The 23116-nt window shown below is 42.9% G+C and overlaps 1 protein-coding gene across 1 annotated transcript in view; it reads right to left on the bottom strand.

Moving 5' to 3' along the window:
- Window positions 1–17073: 17073 nt before the first annotated feature.
- The window catches only part of C4H10orf53 (chromosome 4 C10orf53 homolog), a 36496-nt gene continuing 30453 nt past the window's right edge, over window positions 17074–23116 (bottom strand). Inside the window, exon 3 of the mRNA XM_066600417.1 lies at window positions 17074–18957. Within this exon, the coding sequence (XP_066456514.1) occupies window positions 18893–18957 (65 nt within the window). The 3' untranslated portion in view covers window positions 17074–18892. The remainder of the gene's footprint in view (window positions 18958–23116) is intronic.

Here is a 23116-nt window from a genome sequence, read left to right as displayed (position 1 = left end):
ATACAGCATACTGTAATTCAGCCTATGTTATTTTTTTTACTTCACCATAACTTGTTCTCAATATATTAGTTGGCATATTAAATAGGGCCATTAAAATATTTGTTCCACAAAAAAACATCATATGGCTACATTGGCTTAAAAATGGCTTTTGGAGGGCAAACATGAGAAAAATGAAAAAACAAAAACTGTGAGCCGTATGAAAGGTTGATTTTTTACAATTTTTTTTTTAAGAATCTAAAAATTAATAAGGTGAGGATTACATGCCAAAATTTACAGTCCTGCATATCTAGTGGCCAAATATCATAGTGTGTGGGGGGGTCTTCAATGGAGACCAGTGCTGATGTTGCCTGAGTCCAAATTCAAAGGAAAGCTATAGCACATGCTCGAGGAGAACCATAAGAAGCCACTATACACACAGCCTAGTGAATCAAATGAGTTCTGCTTTATTTGGAGAAACACACAGCTTATATAGACCGTCGCCCACGCAGGGTGCGACTTTGAAGAATTACTTAATCAAGTAACTAGTTTGGAAAACAGAATATTAGCACATTTCATTCTTGCGAAAATAACGTTTCTTAGAAAGGAAACACATTTGCTGCGGTTCGGGTGCATCCGACCACAAACTGTCAGTAACGAAACTTATCCACTTTAGTTCGTTATCTGGTGCAAGGTCCGGACTAAAATAAGGAACTTCTAAACTTCTAAATTTCTCTTCTCATATTAGGTTACTCAGAAACAAGATTAACCCTTAACAATCCCCCATTTGGACATCAGAGCCACCATTATCTCCTGGTTCTGTCACCCGTTGGATCCGGCTCCAGCCGGATCCCCAGGTAGGAATGGTGCACTCTATGTCCATCTAGGGTATCAAGACATTTAAATGGGTGCAGAAAATCGGCTTTCAGTACATTTAGCTACGCATGAAATTATTACCTTTATTGCAATATACATATACATAAGATTATCATTACCACCTGTAATATACTTTGTAGGATTCCCATGAACCAACCTCCTAACCCCGAGAACCAATTGGCAGGGTTCAGAAAGCTAAACCATCCCTGATCTTTATCTTGTTTTATGCTGGCAGCTATTTTCAATATACCTTTTGACATATGATTCTATATCCAAGTTCTATTAGCAACTTCCGAATGTTTTACATATTTTTCATTTCCATAATACATAACATTATACAACCAAATAACTAATGTCACATTTATTACACTGTTCCCTATATTTTCATTTGCTATCAACATAAAACTAATCTTGTCAAATCTGGGCTTGAAAAACAAAAAATTCTAAAAGAACCCGTTAGATGTTGAATACAAATGTCTCTTCCTGTAAAATTGTTTCTTCTTCTCTTGATCTTCTTTAGATCCTAAACTTATAGGATCTCCGATGCAGGGAAGCAGGGGGATTATTGTGCCCTCACTGCTTTCCCTGGTTAGCCAAAGAACAGACCCTCAGTAGGAATCTGTCCCCGCCCATTTAATTGGTATCAAACAATCTTCTCCATTCTCCATATACAGAAGTATCCCGCAGCTGACTATAGAGCCCCTTTATTCCAATGTTGCAGATGCCCTCTCTACACCACTTTGTTGCCCAAGGTCTTAAGGGAGAAGCTGTGAGGCTTAGCCCTCCTTTGACGTCATCAGCTGGCGGTCAGCATTCTGCAGAACATTTGAGGTTCACTCCGATGACAGTGTAGCAGCAGTCAGGTACACTTGTCAGTTTTTCAGGCTCAGTTGGATAGTCTCAGCGTATGGACAGATGCAGCATGCACTTAGAGAAGATGAAATTTCACAACTGCAAAAGTCCAAATGTCCTGGTGGAAATGAAAATTTTCTCAGTCCCAAATAAACTTGATGCAGAATAAATCAGTCCATGGCAAATCAAACAAAAACAAAATCACAATCTGGGGTCTTGTGTGCTTTTCTTCATCCCTTCATAAAAATAGATAAAATAAAAATCTGTAGGTTAAATTTATCAATAAAACAATCTCTGCCCAGAGGGACTGGAGTAATTTTCTGTTGTAGCAAATTAATATTTCTAATATTCCTAATCTTTCTACATTTCAGCACAAATACCTTCTACATACAGTAGACATAAAACTCAAGAATTTTACTATGTAAACAAACAATATAATATCAAACATTGCAAATCAATCAAGTTTAGGCCTCCTTCCCACGAACGGATTTACGCCGCGTAAATTCGCGGCAAAAATCCGCTGCGTTGCCCCCTGCTATTAGGTTCTATTGAACCTAATAGCACAATGCTCACGATGCGTAATTCCACCGCGGAATTTCGCACCGTGAAATCTCCCGTCCTCACCCGCGGCATGCTCTATTTGTCGCGGGTGTACACGCTGACGGCTTCCATTGCAGTCAATGGAAGCCGTCCGTTCACGCTATCTCCCGCTGTAACACAGCAGAAGATAGCATAAAAAAACGCTTCCCCGCCTACCGCCGCGCGTCATATGACGCGGCCGGCGCGTCATGTGACACGGCCGGCCGCATCATGTGACGCGGTGGGCGTGTCACATGACGCGACGGCGGTGGGTGGGGAAGCGTCTTCACGCTATCTTCCGCTGGTAAGTATGGGGTCTCTGGGGGGCCCCCGTGACGGGCTTCACTGCGGAATATTCCGCAGCGGAGCCAGTCACGCTCGTGTGAAGCCGGCCTTACAATACAATAATCTTAGATTGATCAATATCATCATCAGTAGTTACTTATTTTTCACGTTATCAAACACTGCGGACCAAGTTAAGCAAATTTTATAACACAATATTCCTAGATTTGTCATGATCCTCTTCATTATTAGTTATGTATTTACCATATCCCATTCCTAGATTTGTAATAACACGTTTCCATAATTAAGATTGTCATGCAATATACATTCACATAATTTTTCCACAAAACAGAACCCAAATAGATATTCTATTAGTCCATCTCATGTAAATAAATTTGTACATAGTAATATCCCAGCACACAGTCACAATTATGTGTATCTCACACTCACACTTATTAGGGTCCCAATCAACTCCCGTCTTGGCTACTACAGTATGAACCTTTTTCTTATTTACTCTATCATTTCCCTTGCTCTCCGGTGACTGCCACTGCGTGTGTGCTTTAACCTTTATTATGGCCACCTGTTCTGGCAACATGATGGCCTGCATTAATCTACTTACTGATACACCATTCTTAATGGGCTTGCCTTGTGCCGTGAGAAAGCTCCTGGACCGTCAGATGGGTCCATGATCGTGTGCAGTACCAAAGGCGTACCTGGAATCAGTGTAGATGTTAGCAGTGGTACCTTCGTACAGCCTCAGTTAGAGCACGAAGCTCAGCCTCCTGCGCTGACATGTATGGCGGCAGTGGTTTTTGTACAAGCATCTCATTCAGTGTGACTACTTCAAAACCTGTTACAAACCTTCCTTCGTCATTCAGGTATCTAGATCCATCCACAAACATTTCAAGGTGGGGGTTTATGAGAGGTTTGTCAGTGACATGTGCGAACCCAGCTGTCTCCTGCTCCATGAGTGCTGCACAATCATGCTGGTGTTCTGCGTCAAAGGCCTCCTCCTCATCATTAGTCAGAGAATTTGCAAAAAGCTGGTCCCCTGACCTTACTCCCCTATTTGAATCAGTGTCACCTAATGGTAATAAGGTGGCCGGATTCAAAGTGGTGCAACGTTGAAATGAGACATTGGATGAAGAGTGTACTGCAAGTTCCATTTTGATCTGTCTAGCAAGGGACAGATGTCTACGGCTTGCCTGTGTCAGGATACCATGTATGTCATGTGGGGTGTAGATCACCGTGGTGTGATCTAAGACAACGTCAGAACTTTTGTCCAGTAGCGCCTGAACTGCTAGAACCGCTCGGACGCATGATGGAGACCCTCTAGCCACCGCGTCAAGATGGGCACTGTAGTATGCTACAGGTCGCTTTTTGTCACCATGCATTTGTGTCAGTACAGCGGTGGCGTGTCCCGCAATCTCAGTGACGTACATTTGGAAAGGTTTGTCATATTCTGGCAGCCCCAGTGCGGGTGCACTGGTTATCTGTACTTTCAGCTTATGGAAGGCTGACTCGGCCTGCGGGGTCAGGGCAAATGGCCGTGAACTCAAACAGTCGTACAAAGGCTGCATGGTCATGGAGGCAGAGCGTATCCATGGCCAACAGTATGAGACCAGTCCCAAGAAGGTACGCAACTGAGCATGGGAGGTGGGAAGTTGCATGTCACTTACCACCTACATGCGTTCCGGCGTCAGGTGTTTAGTGCCTGGACCTAGGCAGTGGCCCAGGAACACTACGTGATATTTGCAGAACTGAAGTTTGTCTTTACTGGCTTTGCAGCCATTCTACTCTGATGGAGGAAACACAAAGGCATAGTGATGCATTGAGGTAGCTATTTGGGTCAGGAGTACATAAAAGTAAATCATCAACATATTACAAGAGGGCAGTGCCCTCAGGAATTGGCCAGGCGTCTAATACCAGCTTCATGCATCTGGTGAACTGGTTTTGGGCTATTCTGAGCCCCTTGTGGCAGCACTGTCCAACAGTACTGCTTTCCTCTGAAAGTAAAAGGAAACAAATACTGACAGTCTGTCGGGGTCCGTCTGACTGGTAGCCCAAAGGCTCGAAGGAACGACACTAAGAGCGTGTTCCTCTGCGTGCGTAAGAGTGAGGACAGGGAGAGGTGTCACTAGGTCTGCTGCCATCCAACAGAAGGTCGGGTGACTTTCAGACCGGGGGTGTATACGAGCCTCACCGGACGGGTGGAGTTTGATACAACATCCCAAGGGTCCCATCACATCGGTTCCCAATATGCTTTCAGAACTTTCCAGCACAAGGAAGCGCGTGAGGCATCGCGACCCTTCAGCGTCTTTTCTTTACTGGAAAAAGAGGGGTGTTTGCTGGAGAATGTATCTCACGCCAATCCCCCATTGGAACCAAGTCTCCCACTTGTTCCCCAATCAGCATTTTTCTTGTGGGAAACTAAAGGGATACTGTTTGACCCAGGGGTGCATATCCTGGCTTCAGATTTACCATCATAGGGGGTATATTCAATTTCCCCATGTCTGTCTTGGAGGTGGCTTACTGTTTGTCAGGACCTGCGGAAAGCTGAGTTTCTGCAGTAGCTATCAAGACAAATACATGAGCCGGATCTACCAAGAGAGCAGTTAGTTTACAAACTTCTTCTGAACTGTCACCTAAGGTCTCAACCCGTACCGATCCATCTGGTGAGAATTTGATGGATGCAGATAAGGCTTGTAAGATATCAGTACAAATAACAGAAACATGAATTACAACAAGGCAGAATAATCCACAAACATCTAGCCACATGGGAATATTATATTCTTTAAGCAAATTCATTATTAATCTGATCCTGCCTGCAATTAAAAAACTTTTCCTAACTGCCCAAGCTTCTCACCCCCTCCTTTGTAGACAAAAGAAGGATGAAACATTATGTACTTTTACATCATCTAGCTCCACCCCTTTGATGCTGGTCGTTTGCATGTCTCTCCTACAGAACATTCTCTCAGCGACAGTACAGTACTAACAGCATTTAGCAGTGATACAGACGTCCAACTAATCACAGAACATTTACCCAGAAAGCAAAAAAATATACCTTAAAATTCCTATATGTTTTCTATTTTTAAGACCGTATAATTCACGTAATTCATTACAAGTTTCTTATTTCATCAGCGTCTGTCTTCCTTTCTATGACCCTGAATTTTATCTCTCTATGAAACAGAACAATAGCTAAAATATTAAAAAGCAGCCAGAACATTCAGACTTTAAACCGCATTAATCATTAGTAATTACAAGAGGTATATTTCTCTGAGGATACAAATAGTTAAACACATAGAAAAGACAACATGCTAAGCGCTTCTAACAGCGCAACATTTTCCGCATTTTTAACCCTTGTATTCTTAATAGCCCCCACAGATGTGAGTGGGGTATAACTTCCTTACACTTTCTTACACTTTGTTGTAGAAGACTAAGACGTACAACAAAGATTAGATTACATAACATCAAGACATACAAGACAAACAATAATGGTTATTTGTCACATAATTGTCCACAGATTCTGCATGAACTTGCTTTATGTCACAGAGGAACACAAACTATAAAAGGATTCCCTTTCTCTGATATCTTTCATGTGTTTTTCCCGTCCCTTTTTAAGTCCTATCTTTCTATATTTTATACGCTTGTCTGCATACGTTTCCCCCTTCCCTCTCCTTGATTATCTCTATGGGAGTCAAATAAGTCTTAGACTGTTCAGACCCCATTTTTATTTGTCCCACAGACCTTATTTTTATTATATATATTTTTTTTATTTCCTCCACCTTGAAGGTAATTTATTTCCCACTATTCATCACTAAGTATACAGGACCTTATTTCACACAGTATACTAAGGACCCCTGGTCCCTGGTCCTGGAATAGTTTTACGGACTCACTACAGCAGTCTCTTAGACTACTTAGGGGGTGTTTAGGGGAGACCAGACCTCTCCTCTAAGGGAACTTCTGGTGATATTATAACAGATTCAGTAAAAGCAAATTATGGCTAAAACGACACAGACTATCAACGTAGAGATTTCAACAATTACTACAGGCAACATGGCATGAAAATATCCCAGTAGTGAGTTCTTCCGTCTAGCACGGTTAATAAGAACACCGTAAAATTACAGGCAGAAGCATCCTATATAACATGCAGCGACTCACCTCCTGTCAACACAGGACTGAAGTCAGGGGAGCCCAGAGCTGGAGTGGCAAGTCAAGGGCTTACCTTACACCGGTGTTTTGTAGATCTGGGGTCCCGTGGCCTCTGGTCCGGCTGGTCGGCAGGTAGGGTCGGCAGGTATCGGCTGCAGGTAAGGAGTTAGCTACTGCCCCACGTTGGGCACCAAGTAAACTGTGGGGGGGTCTTCCATGGAGACCAGTGCTGATGTTGCCTGAGTCCAAATTCAAAGGAAAGCTATAGCACGTGCTCGAGGAGAACCATAAGAAGCCACTATACACACAGCCTAGTAAATCAAATGAGTTCTGCTTTATTTGGAGAAACACACAGCTTATATAGACCGTCGCCCGCGCAGGGTGCGACTGTGAAGAATTACTTAATCAAGTGACTAGTTTGGAAAACAGAATATTAGCACATTTCATTCCTGCGAAAATAACGTATCTTAGAAAGGAAACACATTTGCTGCGGTTCGGGTGCATCCGACCACAAACTGTCAGTAACGAAACTTATCCACTTTAGTTCGTTATCTGGTGCAAGGTCCGGACTAAAATAAGGAACTTCTAAACTTCTAAATTTCTCTTCTCATATTAGGTTACTCAGAAACAAGATTAACCCTTAACAATAGTATTGCTGTGTTACATCAGAACCAAGTGAATGTGGTTCCATTGCTTCAAGTTCATGCAGATGCGAGGTTGGAGCAAACATGACAGCATTCACTTCCTTTAGGTTTCGATATAGCACGGCAATACTGCGATCTTTGGCAGCACGATGTGCATCGTAGCCAAAGCTGACGTGTAGCCAGAAGCCTAGCTGTACAATTAAGACGATTGCAGACATGGCCACATCTCAATCTCTTTTAGCTTATGTGAAGTTTAGAGTAACATTATTTGCTATGTGCAGCTGTTCAGATTAATCTGTAATACATGGTAGGAGAAACCTTGTCACATCAACAAGTTTTTATAGGGTAATTACTTCGTGGAGGCTTTAAATAATCACCAACGTGAAAAATTACATGGATGAAAGTTACATTTTCTGTGCTGGTAAAAAGAAATGTGAAGAATATGTTTAATAATACTTGGTGTTACTGGCTGACAAATTGTAAATTACTCTGAAGAAAATGTGCTTTATGTTGTGTTGCGCTGCTGAGACAATGTTAATTATGCCCTTACCCTAGAATCAGGACAGCTAAGCTTTCAGAAGCAAAAGGCGTAGTAAATCTTGTTGTGTCTTGATACATTTGTTTGTGTAGAGGCACGATTCAAATCAGTTGCTATGTGCATTGCTGAACAGTGTGCAGCTGTAATAGGGTGTTCTATAAATATTTATAGCAGACAGACCCACCCTCCAATTGTATCCGACTGAAATATTCACCTAAATTGTTAAAGCATGGTATGTGTCTTATATTTTCAACTGTTTATTCCACTATGCATGACCTTTAGAGACTCTTGCTTCCCAAAGCAGTCAGTTTTGGTCTTCCTAACCAGGCCCTTTTTTAGATCTGACATGTATCACTTTAAGAGTTAGGGTGGCTTCACAAGCGCGTGTTTTTGTGCGTGCATACGCACACGCAAAAACACGCTTTTATTTACAACAATGCATTCCCTATGGTGTGTTCACATGTCCGTGCTTTACAGGCATGTGCCTGCAAAGATAGGACATGCAAGCACCATAGAGATTGCACGCATTGTTTTCAATGGACCCGCGGCTCTGCCGGCACCCCTGCATTCTTTTTCATATACTTACCTCTCCGCCGCTGCTGTCACCCCCACCGGGATAAAGAACACATCTGCCGCGTGTGGCAGATGTTTCCTTCATCCCTGCTAGTTGGAAGAATTCTCTGCTGCTGCATCTGCCATATCTGTGACAGATGCAGCAGAGGAATTCTTCGATTCTGTACCGCAGCTGTCACACGTCAGCTGCGGTAGAGGATTCGGCTGCTGGCAATTGATTTCAGGGAAGGGCTTTAAATATAAGCCCTTCCCTACAAATCAAGTAAAAGTGGTTTAAAAAAAATAAATAAATAGATACTCACCTTGCTTCAGCTGCCGGGGCTCAGCCGCGTCTTCTCCTGTTGTCTGCTGCACTGTGGTGCTGATCTATCAGCAGCCGGGGATTTAAAATCCCCACCTGCTGAAAGAGCTGAGCTGAGCCAATCACAGGCAGCTCTCCCTGAATGAATGACGGGCGAGAAGCAAGGTGAGTTACTTTTTTTGTTTGTTTGTTTTTTTAACCCTTTCCAATCCACTGTCTGACGTCTAAAGACATTCTGATTGATGGCTGTACAGCTTCCGATGTTGGTAAACATCCAGCAGGGTATTCTTACTGTATATTCCTGGCCGCTCTGTTGTCGGGGGCCTCTCCAGCATGTCGAATACCATAGTACTCAGTCTAGCCAGCAGGTGGCGCCATTGTATAATGGCAGAGAGAGAGCCTCCTAGGAAACCCTGAATCTAAAATTGGATTGCAAAGGGTTAAACCACTTTTACTTGATTTTCAGGAAAGGGCTTATACTTAAAGCCCTTCCCTGAAATCAATTGCCGGCAGCAGAATCCTCTACCGCAGCTGACATGTGTGACATGAGGAATTCCTCTGCTGCATATGTCACAGATGTGGCAGATGTAGCAGCAGGGAATTCTTTTAACTAGCGGGAATAAAGGAAACATCTGCCGCGTTATCCCGGCGGGGGTCACGGCAGCAGCGGACAGGTAAGTATATTTTATTTATATATAATATATATATATATATATATATATTTTTTTTTTTTTTTACACTAAAATTTTTCTTTTTCAGGGAAGGGCTTATACGTAAAGCCCTTCCCTGGAAAAGAATGCAGGGGTGCCGGCAGACCATTGTTTTCAATGGAGCCGCTGGCAGCAGCCGCAGCTCCATTGAAGACAATACACGGACCTACATTCACGCGAGTTTTTGCACGTACATGGGTGTGCACCTATGTACGCACAAAAACACACTTGTGTGAAGCCACAAGCGTAATATAATTACATGGGATGGTTAATTGCCAACCTTCTCTGTTTATTCATTTAAAATCAGCATATATACGTATTTCGACGTTAATAAACCTCTTCCTCAGTACTTGCTGGGGACACACGTCCAGATACTGATGGTATGGCCTTCAGAAAAGGTTCGGCTTATTATATTAGACCTGTAAGTCGCGACACATACCCTAAAGTGTTTTTTTCCATTTTTGAACATAATCCCTTGAGTCAGTAACCCCTTTCTCTCCGCTTATGCATTGGAAATCGGGGAGAAGATCTGTTCTTTAATTAGAACAGAATGGCAGCGCCTGCAGACTATTTGCTGTTAAGCGCACTCTCCACTCTGGGGCTTCCTCCTATCTCATGCTGTGGAAACCGATCACAGCTTTGGGATTAATATAGCCATTGCAGGCCAGGAGGGATATCTCCCTCTGTCTATCCTGCTCTACAGTACATAGGAGAGTGTAGGAATATTGAGGATATTGGGCATTAAGGAGGGATTCAAGCACAGGTTAAACAACCATTCCAGGAGTGTGTTGCATTTATTACAAAAAATAAAGGGTCAACGCATCATTATTACCTGATTTTATATTATCAGTGTGCCGTACACTTCAACAGTCTAAGCAGAGTAGATAGACATTCCCATATAAGGGTGCATTCCCACGAACGTATATTGGCTCGGTTTTCACGCCGAGCCGATATACGTTGTCCTTGTGCAGGGGGGGTGGGGGGGAGGATGGAAGAGCCAGGAGCAGGAACTGAGCTCCTGCCCCCTCTCTGCCTCCTCTCCGCCCCTCTGCACTATTTGCAATGGGGAGAGGCGGACGAGAGGGGGCGGGAGCTCAGTTCCTGCTCCTGGCTCTTCGATCCCCCCCCCCCCTGCACACGAGGACAACGTATATCGGCTCGGCGTGAAACCAGAGCCGATATACGTTCGTTTGAACGCAGCCCCAGTCTGTGCTGTTAGGGAGCCTAAGTCCAATGGCTCTTTAACCTAAAAAGGAGGTGCCTTCCTATTCACTGGCAACCTATAATGCAGCACTGAGGACCAGCAATATTCTATTCTTTATCGTGACATCACTTGTGGATTTGCAGGTCCTTTGGCGCTGTACAGCTCTATGTGAATTGGTTATAAGGTATTTAACCCATTGGTAATTATCCATATACCAGGGTCACACCTTACACATATATGTGTTTGACTCTGTCCATTTTTAAAAAAGATATTTCATAAAAGTTAGTTTTCAGATAGATTCTTTTTTCAGTGATTTTATGTTTAAAATGTTTACCCAGTTGAGTTATAACAGGACTTGGGGTTTGTTTGCACCTACTATATGTGGGAGATGGCTGAGAGGTTCACCATTTTGTCTGTATATTCTGTTGTCAGCTGTGAAGATGCTATATTGTGTCTCTAATCTAATCCTCTGGGGGGGAAGGGAACATCGCCCCCCCCCCCCTCCACAAGAATTGAACGAGCAGTGCTTTGTGTCCATAAACTGGTCAAACTGGTTCTAACTGGCAGAAACCTATCTAGGAATGTCTTTGTGCAGAGGGACAGGAAATGGCTGGAGAGAAACACAGGAAGTATGTCCTTCAGGCAACCAGTGAAGAATGAACAGAGCATGCTCAAGGGAAGCGCCTCCCGGGTGAATGATCTCACAGCTACCTCACAAATATCTCCCTCTGAGAACGATCTATCAGCATACAAAATAATGTAACTGTATCCTAAATTACCTAACTTCCTGTGTTGAAACTTTATTTAAACTTTTACCCGCCTAAATAAAAACTGACTCTTTTGGGACGCATGATGTAGACGTGTGGTCTTTGAAAGGCTCTCCAGGCCTGTACATTATGCTTATCTAATATGGCACCCACAGTATATCTAAAAGCGTAAAATTGTGCTAACATATACATAGGGGCCCTCTCCCTTTATGTCTAAAAAAGAAAAGAACCCTTAGCCTACTACCCTTTGAAAAGAGGATATTTTTCTCAATTTCAGATTTCCATTTTCTACTGGGGTTGTTCCACCATTTTTTTTTTATTACTCTACACTTTCAGTGGTAATAACTTTGCAATGCTTTTACTTATGCAAGTGATTGTGTTTTTATTGATACATTGTACTTTAGATTAGTGGTTCATTTTGGTTGATACATTTAGCGTTTTTTTTTTTATTCCTAAAGTTACAGGAAATTCTACACTGAAAATACACTGAATTTTTCTGCTTTTAAGACAGATCAACCTACCATGCAAAATAGCGAATAAATTCCATTTTAGGTGCGCTGTATATGGTGGTAGCATTTAATGTATTTTGTATATTAGAAAGCGTGTAATTACAGCGGTACGTTTTTCTAATTTTGATAAAATATCCAAAATCTATTTTTGAAGGGACCTATTCAGTTCTAATGTGACTTTGATATAGATAGAGATATTCGAAACCCACATGATGCACAGGATTTTAAAAAGTGCACCCCTCAAAGTTTTCAAAACGGCATTTACATACTCTGTTAACTCTTTAGGTGTTTTTTATAGAAACTAAACCAAAGTGGAGGATAAATTACGAAATGTAATTTTTCTTGCAGATTTTTAATTAAAGTTTTTTTCTTCCTGTAACACAGTGTTATGATCCACTTCATGGTTGGAGTTTCTTGTTGTAATCGATACAGATCGGTGGTGCGGTCAAGGAAAGCCAAAGGTCAGTACATGAGTAGATATCAGTTCACGGTACAGAAGAGCAGGCGGATAGTGTAGTTAGGGAAGTCAGTGGTCGGTAGGGGGGGTAGGTATCAGCTTTGGGTACAGAGGAACAGGTGGGTAGCATAGTCAGGGAAGCCAGAGGTCAGTACACAGGTAGATATATCAGGTAGCTGTATGAAGGAGCAGCAGGTGAGAGAGCTTGACTGTCTAGGTCAGTGATTACGAACCTTTTAGAGACCGAGTGCCCAGACTGCAACCCCAAACCCACTTATTTATCGCAAAGTGCTAACGCATCAAGGGGCAGGGCTTATCACAACGTATGATTTTACCCCCATAGTTCCAAAAAGGATAGGGCTGCTTCAAACTAGACAGTGTGCAGATTTTGACTGCTTTTTGGATGCGGAAATTCTGGAAAATGCCCTCAGCGGAAATTTCTGTGGAAAATTCTGCAGCATTTCTGCATCCAAAAAGTACTCATAATCTGCACACTGTCTATTGTGAAAGTCCTGCCCATTTTCGCCACATGTAAACAAACCCCAGCGGTAATAGTGACCACCCCACTGCAGTGCCCCAGTAGTAATAGCGACACCCCACAGCGGCCCCTAGTAGTAATAGAGACATCCCACAGCGGCCCCAGTGATAATAGTGACATCCCACAGCGGCCCCACATCTCCCCGGTCACACCCCTAGCTCCCGATAGGCTGAATTGGCACATGAAAAGGGGATGCCTGCTGCAGGCCCCTATTGCTTTTTACCTGGCCTTGGGGGTCCCCATTGCGTCAGTGCTGGTCAACTACTACCCCGTCACTTCTGGCACCTGCTGTGCCACCTGTGTGCTCCATTCTGGCCACACGCTGTCAAACTTCTTTTGAACGGTGTCTGTGCCGCTGCTGCTGGTAATCCCCATTTTTAGCTGTCTGTGCTGCAGGACCAGGACGCTACTGCAATAGGGGCCACCGCTGCGCAGCAACCCTCTCTGCTGCCTGTGCCGCTGCTGTTTTTGATGTCACCTGAAGAGGCCCCGCCGCCAGCACTTACACTCCCACCACGAATCTCCAATAGGGGCCACAGGTGGCAATGCCGCCTGTAGCGACCGGCCGCTGCCACTCCTAGGACGGAACATAAATGGGGGCTGCTGTCTCTGCTGAGGTTCAGCCTCTCCTCCAGGAGCAGGATGGCACTGGAATTGGCCTTGCCGCTGACACTTCCGCTGCTACCGCTGTGCTCCCTGACCAGGACAGGAGTTGTGGGAATAAACACACCCCCAGCCAATCAGAAGCTGGGGGTGTTAACAAGTGTCAATGCTGGTGTATTATGTCGCCACCCCTAAGTTGCAGTGTTGGCATAATACATCAGTACCCAGTGCTGCTAGCGGCACAGCTGAGCGATTGCCGGCAGGGGAGCCACAAGTTGTGAGTGGCCGATGGCGGCGCATGCCAGTAGGGAAGGCTGTGCGTGCCGCCTCTGGCACGTGTGCCATAGGTTCGCCACCACTGGTCTAGGGGCACAACAAACATGCACTGAAGGGGGGCCAAAGTATCTAATCAGTGTGGGGTAGAGCTAATCAGCAGCAAGAAATTGGGCAAGGTTAGGTAGGGGAGTTGTTTAGCAGGCTGCATAACTCACTAGAACACTAGGGAGAGACATCGCCTGGAGCTCGGGACTTCCCAAGTTTGAACCCTGACACACAGGCGTTATCAGATAAACATGACTCTATATTTATTACCCTGAATTTGCAACTTTTAGAAATATCCGACATGTGGCGCTAGAGTGCACAACGACTCAAACCAAGCCCTCAGAAATGAAGGAGCACCTTGTTGATTTGGGGTCTCTTTTTTTTGGATCAATTTTTCATTGCCATATTAAGAGAACCATAATTTTTTTATTTCTCTATCTGCGTGCAGTCTTTTTTTTGGGGGGGGGGGGGGGGAGGGGGGAGATACGCTGATATTTTCATTGGTGCGATTTTTGCCTGTAGATAAAATTTTTGATCGCTTCCTATTGCATTTTAAGCAAAAAACAAAACAGCATAATTCTTACATTATTTTTTTAATTCGTTCACCTTGCAGTATAAATGATAGGTTATCCTCCTTATGTGCCAATACCAAATTTGTATGTGTATATATAATTTTTTTTTTTGTTTTATTTTGTACAATGCAAGCATTTTTCAAACGATTTTTTTTTTCTTAGATTGCCATATTCAGAGACACATAACTTTTGTATTTTTTCGTCTATGGAGCTGTTTGAAGGCTTGCTTTTTGTGTGATGAGTTAACATATTCATTGGTACCATTTTGAGGTTCATGGGGTTTTAGGAGCCAAGATGTACAAAAATCCACAGCTCTTGACATTTTTTATTCGCATGCTTTTGACACTGCAGTAAAAGTTATAAATTATCCTTATTCTTTATGTCATTATGGTTCTAGTCATACTCAATTAATATATTTTTTAAAATCTTACTACCTAGGGAATTTTTCACATATAATTTCTATTACATTCTATCACATTTGTGCAGGCCTTGGGTAAAAGGACCCGCACAGAAACAACCCAAGTATGTGCTCTAGGGAAAGGAAGGAGAGTGGAATAGGATAGAACTTGCATAAACGCTGAACACAATAACAAACTGAACTGCAATCAGGACTTATGAGCAGGCATCCAACGATGACTAACAACCACCAAAACACTTACCTAGAATACCAACACGCATAAGCAGATGGAATAGCTAAAGCACATATGAGGTATTGGTTCAGATTTTGGCCAAGATACTTAAGCTCATGAGTCCCTACTCTAACAAGAGAACTTAAACCCAGTTCTGCCTACAAACAGGGTGATCACCTTGATAGGGACCTAGCTCGTGCTAGATGGTATACAACATACACTGAACACGACACAGTTCACACACACCAACAGACAAGGGACATACACCTTGAACAGGGAGCTTATCACACCAAGTGTCTGGTCACCTATACAGACAGTGAACATGTCGCTGCTCACACCAACAAAATGACAGAAAACCCCACTCAGAAAACTCATGCATACAGATAGTAAACAATAACTAGCACAAGTGTCCTCACACCAAGGGGAAAGAGCTTCAGACACCAAGCTGACAAAAGGGAACCATGCCAGGCATCACCCACATGACATAGGATGTCTGGAGGGCGCACCTGTCAAAGCGGAAGAAAGAGGGGGGGTCTACATACGATGCAGATAGGGAATACAGGGGCCCAGACCATCCTCAGGGAAGGTGGGAGAATGACTTCAGACTAAACATGCATAACACCAAGCTCTGACTGTGAATAAGATAGAATGAATAATCGACCAGTGCCCTCTAGGAAGAGGAGCTGGTATTTACATGCAACAGACCGGTGGTGATTGGCTGGCTAGAGAACTCAACACCATCAGTCAGCTCAATCATCCCCACACCTGCAGCACTGTGCTCCTGGAAACCCATGGAGCCACTTCTTTATTTTTCATGTGTCCTATTTGTGATACCCTTACTGCAGTAGCATGTAATTGTTACAATGAATAGCACTGTGTCAGTGTCTGTTTCAATAGCTGCAGGTGCCAGGTGTAATATATAGCAGACATCCAATTAAAAGAGCTGGGATTGGAGTGGTTTTACTTCTTAAAGGGGTTGTCCCACAAAGAATATTACTTCGGCCGCCTGCAGACGTCCGGGTCGGATGCGCCTGCGAGAATTCTCGCAGCGGCGCATGCGCAGACCGGAGCCGGCGGCCGGGGAGTGACGTTTCTGTGTGGGGTCGCAGAGCCCCACACAGAATTAGAGCATGCCGCGGTTTGTTTTCTGCGCGTGCTTTCGCGCAGACAAACCGCGTCCGTCTTCATAGGATTGCGTATTGTAATGCAATCCTATGCAGGCATTCAGGGGCGGAAATTCTGCGGGGAATCTCGCCGCGGAATTTTTGCCCGTCTGCAGGCGGCCTTCTAGTTAAATCCACCTATAATTATAAACATTTTTTGTATCTACACTTAAAGTTTATATCCCAAGATATTTCAGGACTAAAGTTAGAATAGGGCCACCTGCTGTTTCTATAGAAGAGGCTTTCCGATCCACCTCAAGAAAATATTCGAAGGTGGTCTCAGTCTTACTTTCCTGCAGTAATGCTGTCTCACTGTCTTATCATTTGCTCTGTATCTCTTGACATCAGAGAAGATACTGCAACTTCAGAATCAGAAGCTCACCAGAGATCCCTCCACTTACCCACTGGAGCAGAGAAGCAAGAGTGAGAATGTGTGAGCCCTTTGTAACTATTACCGAGGTGGACACACAATAGAAACAGCAGGTGGCGCTATTCTAACATTTCTAGATATTCTGGGCATATAAAACATTTATCTTAATAAGTGTAAATACAAACTATTATAATAATGGCTGGATTAAACTAGAAGGAATATTTATTGTCAGAAAACTCCTTTAACTAAATACCTAGCCCATCGTGCTCTAAAATACAGTATATTGCCTAAATATTAGATTACATTTTACAATATTATGACATTTGCAAATTAAAAGCAGGCCATCAAAAAAATGGAGGAATATATAGCCCAAAATACATAAAAATAGCAATTTATCATATATATCTCATGACAAAAAAAGAAACAGAAATACACAATAAATAAGACAAAAACACAATAGGACTTCATGTTGTAATCCAACATTGTAGACAAGTGAGTATAACCTGAGTGCGAATACCAACATGTCATACAATGGAATAAGTGAGAATATAAGGGCACCCGAATTACAGGGTCAGCAGAAATCCTCTTCAGACGTATGCTCCTCCTGGCTTACTGCATCAGAGGGGCAATCATCCACAGTAGCAGGCAGCTCCAGATCTCATGACACACTATCCCTTACCATACTCCGCTCATGACCATGGGGCCACATGGGATTTTGGTGCACAGAAGCATTTAGCGCAAATACAGACTACTCGGAAAGGTCAGGTGCTGAAGTGTAACTGGGGTGCTAGAAACCTTTGTGGGCAGGCCATTTACTACAATCAGGGCTAGAGAGTTCTGTCCCACTACTCTGACACACTCTTCAGTAGATGAATCTTCAGACCATGAAGATGACTCCCTTTCTGCACAGTCTTCTTATTGTATGCATCATTTATCTTCAAAGCTTATAGAGCCCAATTATCTGAATCGAGATCAGCTACTAACTCCTGATCTCCCAGTGCCTGAGGAAGCAGCCAACACGCTAAAAACTCATCCTGAATTACAAGCTCTGCTAGCCTTGTTGCCCAGCAAATGTGATGCAATCTGGTAATTGATTTAAAGCATGCTTGTCGCCATGAAATTAAAAAGGTTAAATCTGACATCTCTGTACTACAGGATCAGATGTCAGATCTAGAATCTTTCAAACTCTGTATGACAACCGCCATACAAGAAATGGGGAGAAAAAAAAATCTATTGCGGTATAGGCTTCACAACACCACCACCTCCTGACATAGTTTGACAATTTAGAAAACAGAAAATTGGTGATTTAACATCCAAACTAGAAGTCTGCCAGAAGCCACATGTTCTCCAGGCCTAATCCATACAGGCATCTTCAATACTCTGCTGAACAGACTTGCAGAAACCCACAGCAAAATTGTTAGAGCGCATCAAGCTCTCAGAGCCAAGAGCCCTGATCCCATGTATCCAAGAGATGTTATCTAGGTAGAAAGCCAAACTTCTATTGGAGATAAATTTTGATGGAGTAAAAGTGTCTTTATTCCCAGATCTCTCTAGACACACTATAATTGTAACTCAAATTCACGTCACTTTAAAAAGGAGGTATGAAAACTAAAAAATGTTGGTAAAACTGCAAAAATTTGTAAAGAAGATATATTACAAAGATGGCAGGTTTTTCTTGATTTGCAAACTGTCACCAATTGTAGTGAAATATTGCGGTTCAATTACATGATTGTCAATGCTCTATATATTGTTCACAGCAAAGTGTCTCATCTATGCTGCTTGTTTATACTTGCATAGTTGCCTAGTCTTTTCAGGGGAACGTTTTATAGTCTATATAAAAACAACCATAACAATAATAAAGACTGCACATCGGACATGTCAACTAGGAAACATGAACATTAGAATCAACTTGAAAAGATTCTGGATCTTGAAAAAGACCTTTTTAGCATTAACGGATTGCAATTTATATTGATTTCATATGATGATGTATATCTGTACCTTTAAAATATTGCTTTATTTCAAACTAATTATGAAAGGACTATTATTTTTAGATTACAAAGATTAGTAACAATTGTAAAAATCTGGTAAGACATTTGGAGGTTCCTGATGGCAGCTGCCATTGTGTTGTATTGGGTTTGGTTAGGAATTTTCTAAAATACCACACAATTTAAGTTCAAATTCTGTCTTTTTTCCCTTTCGATTATATAGTATGTGTGTTAAAGTTTATGCGTATATGGAAACTAGACACAGTATCATATTTCAAGTAAATGTAAGGCTTAATAAGAGTTCAGCACAGCATGTCTTGCTTCTTCACAAAGTGGGTCCAACTTGCCATCACCTCCTACAACACAAAAAATGTTATTGATCAATCATTAAGCAAGGTTTTCCATTTTTAAATATACTGCTCATTATTTAGCAAATACCGGTAGCAGAGAATCTGTCTGAGCAATGATGTCCTATTATTGACTAAATCAGTTGCTGGTTAATGCTAGACTCGAGGCCCTTTCACACAGCCGTAGGTGTTTTTACGTGCACCTGCCGAGGCCGTAAAAATGCATGAATGGGTGCACAAATCTAACGTTTGTGCACCTGTTCAGACTCCACAGGCCCCGGCACATACACACCAAGTCCGCAATGCCGTTGGGCTTCCCCTACCTCCCCCTCGCCAGCTCACCTCCTCTCTCCTCCCGTCCGGCTGTGTGCAATGGGAGGGAGGGGGCAGGGGTGGAGCTATGCTCCTGCCTCCTCCTCACCAGCAATGGGAGGGGGCGTGTCAGGGCTTAGCTCCGACCCGCCTACTGCAAACAGCCGGAGGGGAGGAGAGAAGAGGGAGGGAGTTTAGTAGTCATGCTACTAAACTCCCTCCCCCCTGCCTTCGCTGGCCGCTGTCATTGGTTCCCATAGGAGCCCATGCAGCGGCCAACATATTCCAGCCCCAAACAGTTCCAGGACTATCTTTGCAGGCTGGGTGAAAGCGCTTGGCGCTATATAGGCCCGGCCAGGCGCTTTTACGCCACGGGAATATGGCCATCTGATCTGATGCATTGGAACGCAATGCATCAGATCATAGCGTATAATCGGCCAGCCGTGAAAACGGCGGCTGAAGTAAGCTTGTGTGAAAGAGGCCTCAGTCTGTAAGTTAAAGTTTCTTAAACTGCAAATTCAGTGCTGTAATTTTATTGGCATCAACTGCTATAGTTACAGACTTAAAAGGCTCATAATGAGAACATAATTCTACCACTTTACAAATAGCAGAGCCGCACAAGGTATTCCGCGTCTAGTTTTGGGCACCAGTACATAAGAAATACATACCGTGTTTCCCCGAAAATAAGGCACCCCCGAAAATAAGACACATTAAGAAATTTGCAGAAATCGCTAATATAAGGCACACCCCGATAATAAGGCATACTAAAGTGTGCAGGCAAGTCAAGAGGCCTGTCCCCTGCTGCCATCCCCGTTGTCTCCTACCTCCTCCTGTGCTGTACGAGTGTGCTGTTGTAAGCTCCCCTTGCTGGCTGGAAAACCCCATACTATCATTCTCTTGCTGCTGCACACGTCTGCTGTGATGAGCTCCCCCTGGTGGCCGGAAGCTGCAATACCATCCCTGCTTACAAGTGGTACAGGAACTTCTGTCTGCAGGTACGTTACGTTTTTTTATGGCTCTGTGTGTGAGTCAGGCAACCATATGTGTGATTCTTAAGGCTGGGTTCTCACAGAGTGTATTTCCAGCCTTAGGGGGTGAGCATTACAGTCTCCGGACAGTGTGTGGGAGCCAGGTACTTTACAGCTCTTATTTTTTGTGTATCATTTTGATTCAATAGGGGGTGTCTGCTTTTTTGCTGAAGAGTCTAAAGTACAAGAAATAAAAAATGTTGCTACCCTATATTTTTACCCCTAGACATGAGCGCAAAAAGAAAGAGCTATTCCGTTGAGTACAAGAAAGGAATCGTGGAAGATTCTTGGGGCAAAAACCTTCCTGCTTTGGCCCGAAGATTTTACAAGAAATGGAGTGTCAAGAAATTCAGCAGGAGATTCCAGGTTCAGATGTTTATGATGATGTGCCAGAAAATGATGACATGACTGTCATTGAGTAATTTTTGCTTTGTTTACACAGTTTGTCTAGCTATATTGGTTTGTGGTGACAACTACGGTACTGTGCAGTATATACGGTAATAAATGTTCATTTTTTTTTGTTAAACAATAAATGTGAATTCTTCATTGAAAAATAAGACACCCCCTGAAAATAAGACGTAGCGCATATTTGGGAGCAAAAAATTAATATAAGACGCGCCTTATTTTTGGGGAAACAGGGTAGTAGAGCTTGAGTGAATTCAAAGGCAAAACAAGCAAAGTAAATAGAATGGGTGGACTAGAGTCCCAAGAAGGATGATCAAAATTAAGTTCAGAAAAAAGAACAGCTCAGAGGTGATCCAATAATTATATATAACTATACCAAAGTTCAACATAGAGATCTCTCATGATCCACTTATACAGAGGTCAGTATCTCTAAATCTACGTCTAGAGGAAAGAAGGTTTCTACACCAACATGGAAGTTCTTAACTGTTACAGCAGTGAGACTATGGAACTCTCTGCCCGAGGACATGGCGATGGAAAATTTATTAAGCGTTCAAAAAGGGTATGATACCTTTCCTGGTAGAATATTACAATTTAAAGTAACTGAAGATTAGAAAACATAATATACCCTTAAATAATATCAGTGATCTCCACAAAATGTGGACGAGATTAACAAGGAGCCAAGGAACATATAAGTTATATTCATGTTTAAGAGTTTTGATGTAAAGTAGATCCTTGCCTGTGTATTTCTCAAGGTAAAGTAGCCATACGTATAGAGTTAAAAAGAACTCCATGATGTGTTAACCCAAGTTTTGTTTCCAGCATAGTGTGTTTTCTCATGCGGTCCTGAACGGATTCATTATCAGTAGTAGGAACGCACAAGAGAGTACGTTAGGAAAATTAACCAAACTAGAGAGTTTCCAGCTGAGTTTGCTACAAGAATGTATGCATACCTTATTTAGCTTTTACTTATTATTCTCTATTCTGATTGGTGGTCACACCTGAGGGTCGTCCTGTGATTGGATTTACATAATATTTTAATATAATATAAATCAAGGGCACAGAGAGGTTCTCTCAGACTCCATTGTAACCACCCATCCGTCTTGCGAGTGTTCTCCATTGGCCAATGTTGAAATTCTGGGATTTGGAGATCCTGTGCAAGATTTAAACTGAAGTCCAGTTGAAGTGTCAACCAAAAGACTTCTCTAATATTTTTTTGCCAGGAGGAATATCAGTGCGGAGGACCGCAACACCCAGAGGCACTGACCAGACATGAAGAATACTGACTACTTACACTCTAAAGGCTGATATACACGCAACGATTATCGCTCAAAATTCTCCCAAACTACGGCTTTTGGGCGATAGCTGTTGCATGTAAATGTGTGCCCAGCATGCACTCTTCCCTCCATCGCTGAGTTCAACTCAGGATAAAATCTGTCGTCCCTGATAAGAGGGACGGCATGCCGTGTTCTCAGAGGGCGGCACTGATAGCATTGTATGCAGCCAGGAGAACAAAAGTGCTGTATTTAGAGAACAGACCACCCGCTGTTCTTTAAATACATGCAAATGAAACTAGTTAGCTACTAATAGGCTGATTAGCCCATTAGTACATAATGCAAAATGATTGCTCAAAACTGTCAGTTTCTGACGAATTTTGAGCGATCACCTTTGCGTGTAAATGGACCTTAAGTTTCTCTCAGTAATTGTTGTGAGTAATCTGTGTTTGTAAAAGAAGGATAATCTTTCAGCGCTTGGTAAAAGGGTACCGGAGGCCTCTATCCCTCTTTTGAGTGGTTCACACGTATCTGAGTCCAGGACACACAGATGAGCCAGGGACCAGGGGTCATTCTCCTACTGATAGGTCAGGAAAGTATTTTCTGTGTCTTCATCACATACTTAGATGTCACTAAAAGGGTTGCATCAGGGAGTAGGGCAGAGGATGAAGAGAGACGTGGAGGACAAAGGAGGTAGTCCAGACCAGGCTGGGATCGTGGGCAGTAGAGAACAGTGGGAAGATTAACAAGAAGGCTGGGATGCCCAAGGGTGTTCTCTTAGAAGTGAATTAAGGAAGGTAGAGAACTCTCTGCCTGGATAAATATGTCTAAATATGTAGAAAGGTCAAAGTATTTGAAAATAAGGGAATGCAAGTGAAATATTTTACTCTAAGATAGAATTAAATGACAGAGACAAGACTAACAGTCCACCTGGACCGCCTGGCTATGTTCCATCGGCAATGAGTGCACAACAAGGAGGTGATGATGGTGGAAGTGTATGGTATGTGATGGAATTAACCCTAATGGTGTTGACATTTGTGTACATTATGGTGTCCAGACGTAGACCACCGGCCCAACTATATCCCATGATTTTGTGGAGTCATCCGAATCCAAAACAGGTAGTGGCAGATGGGGCTTGTATTGCCAATTCAG

This window comes from Eleutherodactylus coqui, chromosome 4 (assembly GCF_035609145.1).
Source record: "Eleutherodactylus coqui strain aEleCoq1 chromosome 4, aEleCoq1.hap1, whole genome shotgun sequence".
Classification (NCBI taxonomy): Eukaryota; Metazoa; Chordata; class Amphibia; order Anura; family Eleutherodactylidae; genus Eleutherodactylus; species Eleutherodactylus coqui.
This window is presented reverse-complemented; position numbering and strand designations above follow the sequence as displayed.